At 39.0% G+C, this 16,260-nt stretch overlaps 1 protein-coding gene and 1 long non-coding RNA gene across 2 annotated transcripts; one reads left to right on the top strand and one right to left on the bottom strand.

Annotated features, from left to right (window-relative positions):
- The first annotated feature begins 6,928 nt into the window (after positions 1-6,928).
- LOC112848220 (uncharacterized) lies at positions 6,929-8,549 on the top strand. Its single transcript, XR_003222230.1, has 3 exons — positions 6,929-7,319; positions 7,722-7,830; positions 8,106-8,549. It is a non-coding gene; the product is annotated as an uncharacterized LOC112848220 (long non-coding RNA).
- A 2,092-nt stretch (positions 8,550-10,641) lies between these two features.
- Positions 10,642-15,425, bottom strand: LOC109194359 (carcinoembryonic antigen-related cell adhesion molecule 20). The gene is made up of 5 exons (XM_019355190.2): positions 15,266-15,425; positions 13,441-13,698; positions 12,293-12,580; positions 11,930-12,205; positions 10,642-11,848 (listed from the first exon to the last, which is right to left on the bottom strand). Exons 1-5 carry the CDS (start codon positions 15,321-15,323, stop codon positions 11,766-11,768), a joined length of 963 nt encoding a protein of 320 aa, XP_019210735.1. The 5' UTR covers positions 15,324-15,425; the 3' UTR covers positions 10,642-11,765.
- Positions 15,426-16,260: the final 835 nt, after the last annotated feature.

Raw genomic sequence — 16,260 nt, 5'->3', positions numbered from 1 at the left:
TTCTATCCAGCTTACGCTCAATGTGTTTAAATGTTTTTGGTCGCTGTAGTTACAGAAATGTAAGAATTTATAGACTGTGTTCAGAGTTTCTCTTAAGTTTACTTTGACTTTTTGAATAGTCTATTCATCTTTATGATGCCTTTATTTGCTCACAGGATTTAACCTTGTTCTGTGTTACATTATTTAATTTGATGTGTGGTTTACAGTCATCAAGGTTAGATAACCTTTCTTTTCTTGTATGTAACCTTGTCAGAAACTGCTCTTCCACAGAAATGACTTCATTTCTTGTGCAACTCCCACATGCATTTCATCTCGTGGTATTTTACATAACACTGGTCACAGTTTATTTAAACAAAGATCAAAGTTTATTTTAAATACCCAAAATAAAAACTCAGTAATAAATATAATGCATGAAAGCCAGGGTGAAGGTATCAAGTGTCAGAGTGAGGTGACTTGATTAAATATTTCAGAATTTTTTTTTTTTTTTTTATCAAATAATGCTAATGCTAAAAAGCTATTTATAAAAAAACCTTAGAAAGAGGTCTCCTACTTTCCCCCAAAACTTCATTGAGGCAGAAAAGACAGACTCTGAATCAGATTACTTTAATAATACCTGACGACATTATGTGGTTACAGTTGTTAGAAAACAATAACAGTAATGGAATGAACTAAATTAAATAGTAAAATATATTACAAAGTTTACAAAGTATAAGAAATAGCTCTGATATACAAAAAATAGCTCAATTATAAATATCCAAAGTATTTCAGAGGTGAAATATATATGACTGACTTTTTACTTTTTATTTTTCACTGTAGACGATGTGCAAATTTCACAAATTTCCCACATGTGGGACTAATAAAGGTTATCTTATCTTATCTTATCTTATCTTATCTTAAAAGGGTGTAACTGTTGCACTCTGTTCTGTTCATTAAATGGAGGAGTTGTACAGGGAGATCACAGGTCACAGGTTTCCTGGTCCTCCTAAAGTCCAATTCTTTGGTCTTTGTCACATTGAAGTGCAAATGATCCTGCTTACACCACGTGACAATGGAGTCAACTACACCCCGATACTCTGTATCATCACTCTCACTGATGCATCCAACCACCGCACAGTCATCAGTAGTTTCTGATATTTTGTATTATAATAATTTCATTACAAGTCTAGTTCTTGTATTGTGTTCTTCAGTTTGTGGGTTTTCCTTCATTAAGGTTAATTCCTTGGTCTTTCCCGCTTGTGTTTCTCTCACCCATGTGTCGCCCCCATGTGAGCCTGTTGTGTCTTCTTCTTTACACTTACCTCCCTGTGTGTATGTGTTTGTCTCTTGCCCATACTTGTGTCTTGTTTCCAGGTCTCCGTCTCCCTTTCTCTCTCCCTAGTCCACCATGTCCCCCTCTTCCTCCCCCCACCTATTCCCACAATGCTCTCCTCGTGTTTCATCTCGTCTCTCCAGTCAGTTTCATCTTTTGCCTCTGTTCATTCATTCCTGTTGCTTTGTCAAGCCCGTGTCTTTGGTCCGTGTTTCTGTGTTTCGTCTTGTGTCCCTTGTTCAGTGTGTTCTGTTTTGTTTCCCTCTGTCTCATCACCCTTAAATTTTTCCCAGCTGTTTGCCCATGTGTTTCCACTTTCCTGATCATTTCCTGTCTGTATATATTGTGTCAGTTTTCCCCTGACTTTTGTCGGGGCATCTGTGTTCCCTCAAACTTCTGCCTCTGCTCATCCCATGCTCCTGTTATTCTTGTCTTTCCCTGTTTTTGTAAATCTGCCTAAATAAATGGCACACCCATTTTTTAAATCCAGTTTTTGTCTCCTGTGGTCAGCATTTGGGTCGTCACTGAAAGAAGGCACATGATCTACCTCTGCAAATCATGACAGGTGTCTTTGCAGTGACTGAGGTATGTGGTGTAGAGGTTGAAGAAGAAAGGGGAGAGGACAATACTTTTGGTGAACGCTGTGTTGCTGATCCCCTTGTCAGACACGCAATGTCGAAGACACACATATTGTGGTCTTCCTGTTAGGTACTCAACAGGACACAAAAGACTCATCCACCTGCATCGCTGTCAGCTTATCATCCAGTAGGGTTGGCCTGATGGTATTGAGTGCACTGGAAAAGTCGGAAAACATGACCTTCACGGTGCTCGCCGGCTGATCTAGATGAGGGTAGAAACGATTGAAGAGGTAGCTGATGGCATCCGCAGCTCCAAGGCAGGGATGGTAAGTGACCTGAAGGACATCCTGATGTGGCCTGGTCAAGTCTTTGACCTCCCTTCCGGACCGGCAAACTTACCTCAGTGGAATCATCTCATTTGTCTCTGAACCTGGTTGTGAGTGAAAGTGACAGGTGTGTGAGGTCTCAGGACTTTTACAGGGAGGAAGAGAGAGTGTTGTGGCTGTGGTTTCCTGACTGATTACAGTTAAGTCAGTAGGGGGGTGAGCATTCACCGCTGTGTCGAACCTGTTGAAAAACACATTCACCTCAATTCAACTCAACTCTGTCCTCACTGCTCACTTACTGCTGGATGGCCTGAATCCAATGACTGTCTTCTCGCCACTCCACACCTCTCTCATGCTCTTCTGCTGCAATTTCCACTCTAGCTTTCTCCTGTAATTGACCTTAGCCTATCTGATCCAACCCTTCAATAATGCCTAAATCATTCTCACCTCCTCTCTATTGCCCGCTCTGAAGGCCCTCTTCTTGTCACTGAGGAGGGCTTTGATGTCCTTAGTTAGCCTAGTCTTGTTATTTGGTTAACAATGGACCGTCCCAGCTGTGACAATGGAGTCAGGTGCACAAGTAAACAGGGTTTCCTGAGTGCACCTGAGGCTCAGGCTACATCCACACTAGCCCAGATAGATTTGAAAATGGTGTTTTCATCTGAAAACGCTCCGCGTCTGCACTAGCGTTTTCAGTCGTTTTCACAGAGTTGTGCGTCCACATTAAAAAAGGCTGAAAATGCTTACGTTCCAGTACTGTGCATGCGTGAAACGCAAGAAGATTCAACCTGCCTCATTTCTGTCTGCCGCTTATTCACTTTCTGGCTCTTTGAAAGGTTGCGGCAAAATGTTGAGGAAAAGCACCGAGTTTTTTAAATGGACTAACAATGAGGTGGAGTTGTTGCTGCGAGTAACACAAAAGTACAAAGTTGCAAAAACGAGTGAGAATGAAAGAATTTGAAGAAAAGCTCTCTGGAGCATGTACAGACTGATATTAATCTTTAATAGGGCTGTCAAAATTGAGAGCAAACAAAACAACTGCTGTATAATGCCCTCTGCTATCGTGGTTTAATTGGTCACATGACTGCTTCATATAACTAACATGCGTCATCGTTTTCGAAAGTCTCCGTTTTTGCTGTCCACACTGTGACACGAAAGCACTGTTTTCAAATGTATGTGTTTTCACGAGTGTTTTCAAAACACTGCGTTTTCCTTCAGCAAAAACGCCGTCTCAGTGTGGACGGGAGGCCAAAATGGAGAGAAAACAATGCGTTTTCAAACGACGACGCATTAGTGTGGACGTAGCCTCAGAGTGTCTCCCAGTCTGTCACCTCAAAACAGAAATGTGATTAAATAAAAGAAATGCACTACTTATGCTCATAATATAGTTTCACATTCACTTAAAATGCTTGTTTCAGTTTTTAATGTTTAGGGAGAAGCTACAAAGTTCAAACCATAATTAATACCATTTGAAAGTCTAGAATGTTTCTCCCAACATTGAGCTCCCAATCTCTCCCAACATCAGCACTTATTTATTTGTTCTCACGTAGAGCCCTGACGATAGTGTTGACCCTAAGTTGTAGGTCACTACTCTTCACCATTTAGACACCTAAGCCATCCACTGTGGTGGATCAGAGGGTGAACGCTGTAGTGAGGCTGTTGACAGATGCCCTCTCACTGTGACAAAAAACAGCAACCTTGTTCACAAGCCAAGTGAGTACGAGGGACTCTCCTACTTCCTTTCACTATTCAGCATTGCAGATAGTAAGTAAGTAAAATTTATTTATATTGCGCTTTTCACAGATAAAAATCACAAAGTGCTTTACAACACAGGAAATGGAAACATAAAACAATATAACAGTAAATAAAACAGCAAATAAAACAATGTAAAACAATAAAACTATAAAAACAGCATAAGAGGAAATTAATCAAATGCTTTTCTAAATAAAAATGTCTTCAGCTGTTTTTTAAAAGAATCAATGGAGTCCGTGCAGCGAAGAGACAGTGGAAGAGAATTCCACAACCGTGGTGCCACAGTCTGAAAGGCCCGATCACCACGAGTTTTAAAACGAGTGCGCGGTACCACCAGCAGTCTCTGATCTAGTGACCTTAAAGCCCAAGAAGATGAATGTGGTTTCAGCAGGTCAGATAAATATTGAGGAGCTTGACCATGTAGGGCCCTAAAGGATAGAACTAAAATTTTAAAATGAAACCTAAAATTTACAGGCAACAAGTGAAGGGAGGCCAAGACTGGAGTGATATGCGATCTTCTCTTGGTGCCTGTTAAGAGACGTGCTGCAGCATTCTGCACAGTCTGAAGACGATTTAAGGCTGATTTGTTAAAACAAGTAAAAAGGCCATTACAGCAGTCTAAATGAGAGGAAATAAAAGCATGAATAATCATCTCAAGTTCAAGCTTTGATACCATTAATCTGAGTTTAGAAATATTCCGTAAATGATAAAAACAGTTTCGGACCAGCTGCTTAGAATGCTGCTCGAGCGACATCGAGCTGTCAAATATGACACCGAGGTTTCTAAGGCTCGATTTTACATAAGGGTCTAAGAAGCTGATATGCTGCCTGATTTCTGGGACCATGTGGTCTGGAGCAATAATTAGAGTTTCTGTTTTATCAGAGTTTAGTTAGAGAAAATTATCATTTAACCATTGGTTGATTTCTGTCAGGCAATTACTTAAATTAGACAATTTATAAAACTCAGACATTTTAAAGGAACAGTATAGTTGGATGTCGTCAGCATAGAGATGATAGGAGATATATTTATAGCGCTTAATAATTTGGCCTAGGGGGAATATATAAAGTAAAAAGAGAATTGGACCCAGGACAAATCCCTGAGGTACCCCACACGGCAAAACTGTTGATTCTGATGTGACATGATTCATGCAAACAGTAAAAGATCTCTCAGACAAATATTATATAAACCATTTTAAAACAACACCAGTAATCCCAAACAAGTTCTTGAGTCTGTTTATCATGATACTGTGATCTACAGTGTCAAAAGCAGAGCTGAGATCCAACAGGACCAGCACTGTGTACTCTCCAGAGTCTGCTGCCATCAAGATATCACTAGATACTCTAAGTAAGGCCGTTTCAGTGGAATGCAATTTACGAAAACCAGACTGGAAAATGTCCATAACAGCATTTTTATCCAGGAAATAGTTAAGTTGTTGTGCTACTACTTTTTCTAAAATTTTCAATATAAAAGGCAATTTGGATATTGGCCTATAACTGTTAGGAAGAGATGGATCCAGCTGAGGTTTCTTTAATATTGGCTCAACAATAGCTTGTTTAAAGAAGCTGGGAACTGAGCCAGTATAAAGAGAAGTATTTATCATTTCCACAATACAGGGGCCAATCGAATCAAACACACTAGTGAAAAGTGAAGATGGAAGGACATCAAGGGGGCTTGAAGTCTGTTTTATATGACAAAGCAGGACTCTGATGTCTTGTAATGTAACAGGAGTAAAAGAGGACCAAGTATCAGAGGAGAGCAAGTTGAAAGTTTGATACTGAGAAGATGATGGAGAGATATTAGACCTGATGGCAGTGACCTTATTTGTGAAATAGTTCATAAACTCATTGCATTCAGACGTTGAGTGAACTGGTGCACAAGGAGCATCAGGAGAAACAACGCTCTTAATTGTTTTAAACAAGAATTTAGGGTCTTTCTTTTTTGAAGCTATGAGGTGTGAAAAATACTCTGTTCTGGCATTTTTCCACATGTCATTTAGTAAGAGGATAGATTCTTTAAGGTGTAACCTATAAACCTCAAGCTTGGAAGCCTTCCACAAACGTTCTAGCTTGCGACAGCATCTCCTGAAATTACGAATGTTTTCATTTAACCAAGGATGAGATTTCAAACATAGCACAGTACTTTTTTTCAGAGGTGCCACTATGTCTAAAATAGAATTACACTGATTATTAAAGGATGAGACAAGAGAGTCCAAATCATTGTAAGTCATTTCAGCGTCAAACATGGCAGAGAACCTTTTGGCGGCGTTCTGGTTTATGATTTGCCTTTCAATCGTTATTTTGGGAGCCGGGGGATCCAAATAAAACGACAAGTTAAAATATATGCAGCTATGGTCACTCACATGGACATCTTCCACACGAATGTCATTTATATTTAAACCCAAGGAGAAAACAAGATCCAATGTGTGACCCTTTACATGTGTAGGGCCAGAAACATGCTGCCCAAAGTTAAAAGACTCTGTGATAGTCATGAAGTCAGCAGCCATATTACAGGATGCATCCTCAATATGAAGGTTAAAATCCCCCAACATTACCACCTTCTCTAATTTAATAATGGATGACAGGAGGTCGTTAAATTCAGTTAAAAAGACTCCGGCAGGGCCAGGAGGTCGGTAGGTTAAAATACAATAAAAGGTGTGCAAAGAGCCAACCTTGATCATCTGAAGTTCAAATGAGGTAAAAGAATCCGAGTTCATCAGTCTGCATGTAAATCTGTCCTGGTGCACAACAGCGAGACCTCCGCCACGTCCCGAAAGACGTGGAGTTCCGATGACGGAGCAGCCAGTCGAACAAATTTCCTTCAGATGTATATAATCCATGTTTTATTGCCACGTCTCAGTTAAACACATGAAGTTGAGAGAATCCTTTATAAAAAGATCGTTTAAAATAAACGATTTGTTTGTGATTGAGCGGGTGTTGAGCAGGGCAAACCTGATTGAAGACGTTTGGTTGGTGCACTCAACAGCTGACTGCAGTGGCACTCGAATTAAACACCTGTGCGCACCTCTACATCTGTTACGCCGGGCGGGGACTTCAGGACTAGCTGAAGCTAATATCCATAGTGGTACATCACCTCTGCCATCAAAACGGCGGTCGAACGAGGGACGCCAAGTGAACATGGGGCCATCAGACCATGGATTCCGAGCTGGGAACTGAAGTGTAGCATCGGCACCAGGTGACAGTAGATGAATTGGTCGTAGGCACCGGGATTCTTCCCACATCCAAGAAGCTAATCTTCGGTACCATCTCAGTCGCACCTGGACACCGGCCCTGGTTCCCCTACTTCTTCTTTTCTTCGTGTTAAATCCCACCGATATGTACGGTAACATGCACTCAGGTGAGGAACACACAAAGGGTGGAGGGAAAAATTTCCTGTAACTGTCCCAGCTGTCAAAGTAGCTCGCCATTGAATCTTTGATATACAACAGCATGCCCCGATCATAAGTATTGGTGGCAGAGACAAAATCAAAACACAGGACGGTAAAAATAATATTGCAAGTGACAATAGTGGCCAGTATAAAACTATACCAGTGAGCTGTACTAGTGGCACAAGCAGCGAAGCCAAACACAGGCGCCATCTTGCCTCCAAACAGAAGATAGAGCCAGAGGAATTTTTAATTTTATTCAACATGATTGAGTCATGATTACAGATTCATCAGTATAATAGGGCTTATCTTATCTTAAAGCCAGGACGACAACTAGTAAAATTCCTTCACTTTTCTTCTCCATTTTCTTCCAGTGACTTCTCCACTGTTGTAGTTGTCCAGTTCCCTATACACTGGCATATGGCAACAACCAAGGTCGTTCTTGGTCATCTGGGGTTCCTGCTTGTCAATATTTTTAGAAAGGTGATGAAATTTTTAATTTTCCATTCCAGGTGAAGGTCTGATAATGGCCAATCAGCAAAATGACAAATTGTGGGCATGAATGGACAATAGATCATGGTAGTTGTTTTCTTTTTCTTTCTTTCTTTACAAAATTGAAGCTGTTCCTTCTCATTACTGTCTACTCCTATATGCACCTATGCTTAAATATCAAGTTACGCTTAGACTATGAGTTTCTCTTCTTTCCTGGTTTCAGTGTGCACACCTGACTCACTACTTTGCTAGTCTTTTTATTTCAGTGTGCTTACGTCAAGATTTCTAGCCATACCTTGTCAGAAGCCTTTCATGGTTGATCAAAAAACCGCAGCATGCATTTTGTACTGCTTTATGGATTAAATGCTGCAACTTGTGATGCAGTGACCCATTACAGTCAATAAGTTAACAATTAGGAGACACAGAAAAAGATGTACACTGTTATGTGTTAGACTACAATACCGTATTGTACTGTTATTTTATCAATTCAGACAGCCAGTTGTTTTATCTGTTTACTCTGTGCTCAATAGCACTGAATAAACAGCAGGTGCATTGTTTGAGCTGTGGTTGGGCGAAGTTCAGGACCTGAGCAAACCTGTGTCGTATACATTTGCCAAACAGAAGATGTGATTGATGTCCAGGTCATTTGTAGTTCTTAAAGGTGAGTGTGAGTGGCACTGTGGAAATAAACTTAACTCTTTAGTTCTCTATTACTGATCACTAGTCACAGTCCTACAAAGGGAAAAAAAAAGACATTAGATGAACTTTGTGTGGTTTTTTTTTAGTTCTGTCTTTACAAACCAATATTGTATTATAGCTGCATCATGGAGTTGGTTATGTTTTTTGTATACATAATTTTAATGCTAAGGGTGACAATGTGAGTCTAAAATCAACCAGTGTATGTAATACCTTGTGGGTTAACCTACACATTTTTGACATGAATTATTCATTAAATACATTTTAATTAGTAGATTTCTAAAAATCTGAACAGTAGCCAATAGCTGGCTAGTTAATCAAATGTAAAGGAATTAAAATCTAAGGTAGGGACTAGGGATCATGTTTCGCCATTTGGTTTGAATAAATTATAAAACTACCCGTCAGACATGTACATCAATATTTTTATACCACTATTATCATGTGACCACGTGGTCTATTCAAATATCTGCTGTAATATGATTTGAATTAATCATTTGCAAAGTTCTGTCGCACTTTTAAAAACAAATGAGTCATATGATACTTTTGAAAAACAAAGTACACTTCAGATCTCGTACATGAGAACAACAAAAACAACAATAATAAAGTAGAAATTAGAAATAAAAAATATTAATAAAGAAGAAGAAATGCTTCTGGATGATGCCCTCATATGATGATTTTTTTACAGCACCCATATTATGACAAATCACTTTTCCCATAAACAGGTGGTGTCATCCTTCTTTCTTTGCAGGGAGCTGGAAGGACAAGAAACAGACATGTCTGATAGAGGCCTGACATGATCTCAAGATAACAAAACTTCAGTGTGAGCAGGTCATAGATCATGAACCATATGGTGGCACACCTGGTCAGATTCAATATTTGTTTACAGTCATGCTTCCAGGCTTGCAGGAAACTTAGAGGAAGGTAAAGAGCCCAGTTGTATCTTTAATCCACAGTGATTTTAATGAGGACGACGATCCAGGTGATTGCAAACATGTAATGGACCCTTTGAGCACTGCAGCATAATCATATTAATAAACACACTGTAAAAGTTTTAGTGTTTGGCCTTTATCATTGTAACGTTGTACCAGCGTTGTAATATATAAATGTAACTAAACTGAAGTTAATTAAAGTAGCTGTACTACCTACATTCATTTGTTAGCCTCTGATATTACCGGGAGCACAGCACCTCCTTTCAGCACACAAACAGTAAAATATGCACAAAACTAAAATGGAAGAAGATACTTGAAGCTGCTCCGTTGTTTATGAGGATGTCAAAGGAAAAAACCTTAGAGAAGCAAGAAACACAAACTCAAGTTATGGCATGTACATGGGCGAGGCTTACTGCGTGGCAAGACACAGGCAAGTCGCGCAGAGCCTCAGTCCGTTCTTTATTTTATAGCAGAGAATAGATTACACAGCATCCTAGGTGGAGCATATGTAATAGAAAAACATCTCTAGATATGGTTATCGCATGAGTGGCCGTTATCCAAAAGACAAGAGGAACTAGTATCTTTTGTCATATCAGCTTCAGGTTGGAACTGTCTCTGCCTGAGCGTGTGTGACTTTGTAACTTCCTCACGCATGCTTCTGTTCCTTAATCTGTAGGTTGCAGGCACATCATGTTCACACAAGAAATTATACTTAAGCAAAATAAAGGTTATCAAAGTAAGTAAATGTAAAAATCTCTTAACAGAGGATTTGTCACAGCAGTGCCACATTTTTGATTTGCCAGATTTTTTTTTCTTTTTTTTATCCTGGAGGCCCTGTGTGTAGTGGAAACCAACTAGATGTTAAACATGAGATAGATTGTTCACAGTATGAAATTATTAAAAATAATGGAGTGTCTTCCAATATGAAAAAGCATTTGGAATATTAATGTTTACATTGTCTTGTATTATTTCTCAAAAGATCTATGTGACTCAAAATCTGATTTACACATAAAACTGGCCTCTTTCCATTTTTCTAATGACATAATTACAAAAATACTTCTAAATATAATAATTTACTACTCGAGAAACGACGTGTTGAAGAAAACTGTGAAAGGCACCAATGTCATAAGTTATTTATGTGAGACATATAAGTCTTATAAAACACAATCCCAGGGAATGGAATTTGGACAAAAAATATTTCTTTAATTTTAAAGAGAGAACACGTCATAGACATATCACAAGACACCAAACATTTTCTAGTTTACAATAAACAGATCAGATATGGAGACTGCACAGTTTAAACAAGCAGTTGGCTGAAACTAGGATGAGGTCAGGATGCACAACTCGGTTTCTTTTACAACAAAATGAAAGCAAAAGTTTTAGTTTTAGTTACATCTAATAAACCAACTGAAATATCACAAAAGAGGAAAGGAAAACAACACAGGTAGACACAAAACACATGAAAAACCTCAGTGTTCCCCAGTTTGCTCTGTGTGGTTATCTTCTCTGTATTAATTTTTCAGTTTGAAAAGAACAGGAGACAGATTGGTGAATCACTGAGCACAGGGGCACAGCGTGGAGGTGACACAATTTCTTTATCAGGCTGACGTCTCAAAAATCTCTTTTAACTGAGTTACAAATGCATTGACAGAATTATAAATTAATCTTTACGTTTGTCATTGAAATCCCAACAATCAGAATAATTATTGCAATATCATTCATAGAAATAATTAACTGGATACGTTCCACTGTCCTTGAAAGCCAGGACTTCTGTGTTTTTAGTGACACCTTGTGGTCATATTTAAAACATACACTATAAATTAGCACTAAGTAAATAATGTATCAAATTTAATTGTCAAATATGAATCAAGTCTGATTGCGACATAAAACACACAATTTATTTTTCATTTATGTGTTCATATGTTTTACAATAATATATAATGAAAAATGACTGCTCCTCCTTTCCTAACATTTGACATTGCATACTTTTCTTTTGCAGTGTTTTGCAGGAATAATAATACAAAATAAAAAAATAAAAAGCTGCTCCAGAAATAAACAGCAGAGAAAATATACCCACCTATACTTAAAGTGACAGTTCACCCCAAAATCAAACTTACGTAATTTTCCTCTGGCTGTAGGTCTGAGTTACTTTTGCAGATATCGGCTTCATTTCATTATTATGTTGTAATTGGGCTGTGATAATCCATGGTGTAGTTATCTATTTATTTGGGCATAAAGTTGATACTGGGGTGAACAGTCTCCTTAAAATGAAAATAAGTAAACTGTTCTTAGAGCCCAACCCTAGAGGACCCACAGTCCCAGACTGAGGATTCCTGCAAATAGTCCACTGAGCTGCATCGCCTCTGATCCAGAGATTGGGATATCTGTTTGGAGAAAAAGAAAATAACTGAAACTGATTTAGCAGTAAGAGTAGCAACAAGCAAGCTCTAAAGAGGTGTGTGTACCTTTAACTTCTACCATCTTGGTGGCCTCAGCAGAACGTCCAGCAGCTTTATTCTTTGCAACGCAGGTGAAGTTCTGAAAAGTCCCAGGTAGTGAAGGAGTCCACTTGACCACATTTTTGTTGATGGAAAAGTAGGTTCCAACAGGGAAACCTCCCCTGAACTCCCACGTGACGGTGCATTCCACATTTAAGGTGCAGCTAGTCAGGCAGGTGAACTCACTTAACTGACCAGGAAACACAGTGTCAGGTCCACTAATGCTGACGTTCCACTGATCATCTGCAAAAGATTAGAAGGCTTGTTGCAGTTATGATAAAATACAGCCTTTCTTGTTGTGGTTCAGTCTCTCTGTATCCTTGTACTTACAGCTGAGCAGATAGCCCAGGCTGACAACTCTTGTCTGTGATGTAGGCAGATAAGTTTGACACTGGTAGAAACCAGCATCAGAGGGCAGCAGTGAGTCAAAGTGAAGTGTGAGGTTGTTTTGCTGAAGCCACATATTTTCACGCAGGGTCACCTCTTGTCCATCTTTATACCAGACCAGGTCTGATAGACCTTGTGGATCACCAAATCTGGCATCACTGCAGATGAGATTTAGTGACTGGTTGAGAGATGGGACAGTGTTCAGCGGACTGACCTGTACAGACATTTGATCTGTAAAAAAGAAAAAAACGTTTTTAACTCATAAAGTGAGAATAGAAATATGGACAGTAGTGTTAAGTCTTTGAGTTCAGGTTTTCAGTCCATTTGACCCAGGTGTGTAAAGTCAAGCACCTAGCCATGCAGTCTGCCTTTTCAAATATTTGTGAAAGAATGTGTTGTTCTATAAACATCACTGAATTTGAATGAGATAGTGTAATAAGATGCCACCATTGCTAAAAATCAATTTGTGAAATTTCCTTCCTCTTAGATATTCCCACCTGACTCAATAACTGCAGAGTTTTAAACCTCCTTTGGCATTAGCATCAGCTGAAAAACTGCATGCCCAGGGCCTCATGACAGGGTAGGTGTAATGTGTAGGTAGCAAAGTAGTTTTGTCCGTGTAATGTGTCCTAATTATGTGTAACTCATACACACCTCGTTCCTGTCGTCAAGGCAAAGAAATTGCTTTAAATGTGACTATAAATGGTCAAAATCTAAACAGCATATTATGGAAATCTGAGGGTAAATTTACTTCAAATAAATTTAATTACTAATGCTGTGATTATTCCTCTGACTCTGGCTGCTTGGTCTTTCTCTGGTGTTATGTAGGAGACAGACAGCATGTGAGAGGCGAATCCCAACAGGATGGAGGAAGCATGCCTGTCGCCTCTCAGCTAATTATTTAAAAAGGGCTGTGAAGCTACTGAGCAGACATGCACATGGTTTAAGAATTTCAGTTTCATTTCATTAACTAAATCTCTGTTCTTCAAAACTCTTTTACCCATACCCAGTACATTTTAGAAGTACAGAATAAAAGGTACCTTTGTTACTTTCCACTATTTAATGTGACATTTAACTTGACTTGTACTCACTTGTAATTTCTACAATGGTGTCAGTACTTGTGTAGACTCCTGTTTGTGGATTGAAGACAGTGCATTGCAGTTTCACTGTATCATCCAGTCCATCTGGTGTCCAAGTTAACGTGCTCCCATTGACTGTGCTGGCCTTAAAGGACCAGGTGTAGATGCAGTTTGGAAAACAATTAGATGAGCATGTGAAAGTAGTGGGGGAACCGGCTGTCACCCTGCCAATCCAAGAAATCTGCACCTTGGTCCCCAAACCTGGTACACCTGAGAGAGAGAGTAGTCAGGATGGCTGCAACACATACCAGTAAAAGCCACTCTGTGTCAATACTGGTACAATACTGGTTAGAATCACTGATTGACTCAATCTGAGAATTTAATCATGTATAATCCATTACTCCATAATGGATACCTCTCTGCATAAGTATCCAATAACAGGAGATCAAACGTGTGTCCAAACTTGAGTGTGAGAAAAAGATGATGTAAGACTTATATTAGTATCAGCAGGTACTCAAAGCTGTCAAGTGTAGTTCTTAACCTACATGTACGTGGTAGAAGGAAAGACAGCATTCAAACATCTTTTCTCAGAGCACATTTGAAAAGAAAAGTTCTCCTGCTTCCACAGATTTGTTAACAGACAAATAATAATTATAATTTACATTTAAGAAAACAAAAGTTAAAGAAGCAACTGTCTTTCAGCAGTCGCTTAAATTAATGTAGTCAGCCGACCTGAGTGACTGAGGAAGGCTGTTCCACAGTTTGGGCACAACAACCTCAAAAACAGGATCACATAATATGAAGAAAGAGCTACTTTTCAATCCTTGTTCAGTTAATTAATTCCATGTATTCTTAAATCACGAGGCAAAAACTTTACACTTAGAAGACATTATGTAGGGACAAATGTGATAAACGTCTGCTAAAATAAAACATGAATCAAAGCACAGAGACCTGCATTCTTGAGCCTCTTATTAGCTGTTGTATTCATGTTCATAGTCAGCATTTATTTATTTTTTTTTATTTATTTATTTTTTATTTTTTATTTTTTTTGTCTGTCCCATTTGGTTCTTTAGCCGTCAGAATTGTTGTCTGAAGACCAACAAGGATACCAAATGGATTTATTTTGCCAAATGGATCATCATGGCATTGCCGTATTGGTCCATTTGATCAAACTTAGTTATTTTTATTTATTTTATTTTCAGTTTTTACAGATGGGACAGACATGACTGGGGGATAGGAAAGGGAGAAAGAAAGAGAGGAAGGAAAAGAAAAACAGAAGGGAAAAGGGACAGTGAGAAAGGGCACTTACAAAGACAAAGAGAGAGAAAAAAAAAAAATCTCCTGGATCACCTGTTGAGAGAAAAAGGAGAAGACAAGCAAAAAAAAAAACCAAAGCAACATACTAAACACAACACCATCACGTTAATCTAGCTAAGTGTGAACAGCAGTAAATACTAAATATTGAAAGTTGTTGTGCAGCACACAGGACAGACAGCGCACAATGTGCTTTGAAGTAGCAGCTACGAAAGGTGTAGTTTGTCTACGAACAGTGAACACCCGTGTGTACACCTGTGTGGATCAACGCGCTTGTATACAAAAGGTTTCCCCATGTAACGGTCTGCTAGAGGGTGTGGAGGCCCATAGCCCCGTCCCCCAGGGCATGAAGCAGGCATGGAGGAGATCCAGGCTCCAGACATCCAGAGGCCCCAGAGTATGAGAGCCCAAGGAGGACCACCGGAGGGGCATCCGTGCCACCTTCCTGGGAAGGGCTGAGGAGTCAGCATTTAAAAGAATAATAATAGAGTAATAACAGTGAAGACAAATGAAATGTTCTCACCCATAAGTGCCACCAGCAGAAGACTCTTCCAACAGGATGTCACAGTAACACTCGCCATGTTTGACTCTGCTGTAGGGTTGCTTTACCTTCTTTGTTTTTATAACAGCTGTGAGTTACTGGGAGGAAGTTTTAAATCATTTACTAAATCCGTTAAAACAGTTCAGGTTACAGTCACACTTTGATTTCACAACTGATGTTGTTTAATACTGGAATTCACTTGATGATGAAATCAGCAGAAGGTGGAAGTTTCCTGAAACAAGCGAGGAAGAGGTCAAATAGAGTTCAAAGGATAGGTTAGATTCTGTTGTTGTTGTTTTTTGATTGTATTATTTTTTTTTGTTTGGTTTTATTTGTATTAATGCATGGATTAGTCAAGAGCTGCATGAAATTGAAGATTTTTATAGTGCACTCCTCAAAGCACTAGATGGCGCTGTCTCACAGGAGTCTTTTAATTCTGGTTTCTTCTGGCTCTAAATAACCTCTGCATTAAAATATTCACCAAGAAATACCTGGACCTTTTGGTTACTCTCAACACGCCTGCAGATCAGTAGTGATACAGTAATAATGCAACATTCAACTATATATTTCTGTTCTCAGCTAATATTATATTTATCTTTTCTAGCCCTCGTGAATCTAAAACATTTCTCCCATGACTGACACTTTGAACCTGATTACATGGAAGATAGAGTATGAATTATGAAATATATCTAATTCAACTTCTGATGGCAGCACGATGATAAGCTTTTTATTATGTCAGAGGTTTTCTGACACTAGTAGATGAGTCTTCCCTGCTGTCACACACTAAGATAATTCAGTAATTATCATGGCTCAGATAGGTGGGGCTTTTGAAACAAGGGCAAAGACAAGCAGTAAAAGTTGCTGTCAGTCTGTTACTGGTATAAGTACAATGGAAAAAACATTGTAATCTATGCCATGTAGACAGTACTGTGCAAACATCTTAAATCATCCCTCACGTCTTTATATTTTGTTTCCAA

The sequence above is a fragment of the Oreochromis niloticus genome, linkage group LG11, assembly GCF_001858045.2.
Source record: "Oreochromis niloticus isolate F11D_XX linkage group LG11, O_niloticus_UMD_NMBU, whole genome shotgun sequence".
Lineage (NCBI taxonomy): Eukaryota > Metazoa > Chordata > Actinopteri > Cichliformes > Cichlidae > Oreochromis > Oreochromis niloticus.
The sequence above is the reverse complement of the archived record's forward strand: the minus strand, read 5'-3'. Positions and strand labels throughout refer to the sequence as shown.

Bases quoted from the DNA above. Each gene is read 5' to 3' on its own strand.
- LOC109194359 (XM_019355190.2), bottom strand. From the start codon at position 15,323: ATGGCGAGTGTTACTGTGACATCCTGTTGGAAGAGTCTTCTGCTGGTG. The intron at 13,699-15,265 runs GTGAGAACATTT...TCTCTCTCTCAG, and splicing joins TCTGCTGGTGGCACTTATGG to GTGTACCAGGTTTGGGGACC. The intron at 12,581-13,440 runs GTGAGTACAAGT...TCTTTTTTACAG, and splicing joins CACCATTGTAGAAATTACAA to ATCAAATGTCTGTACAGGTC.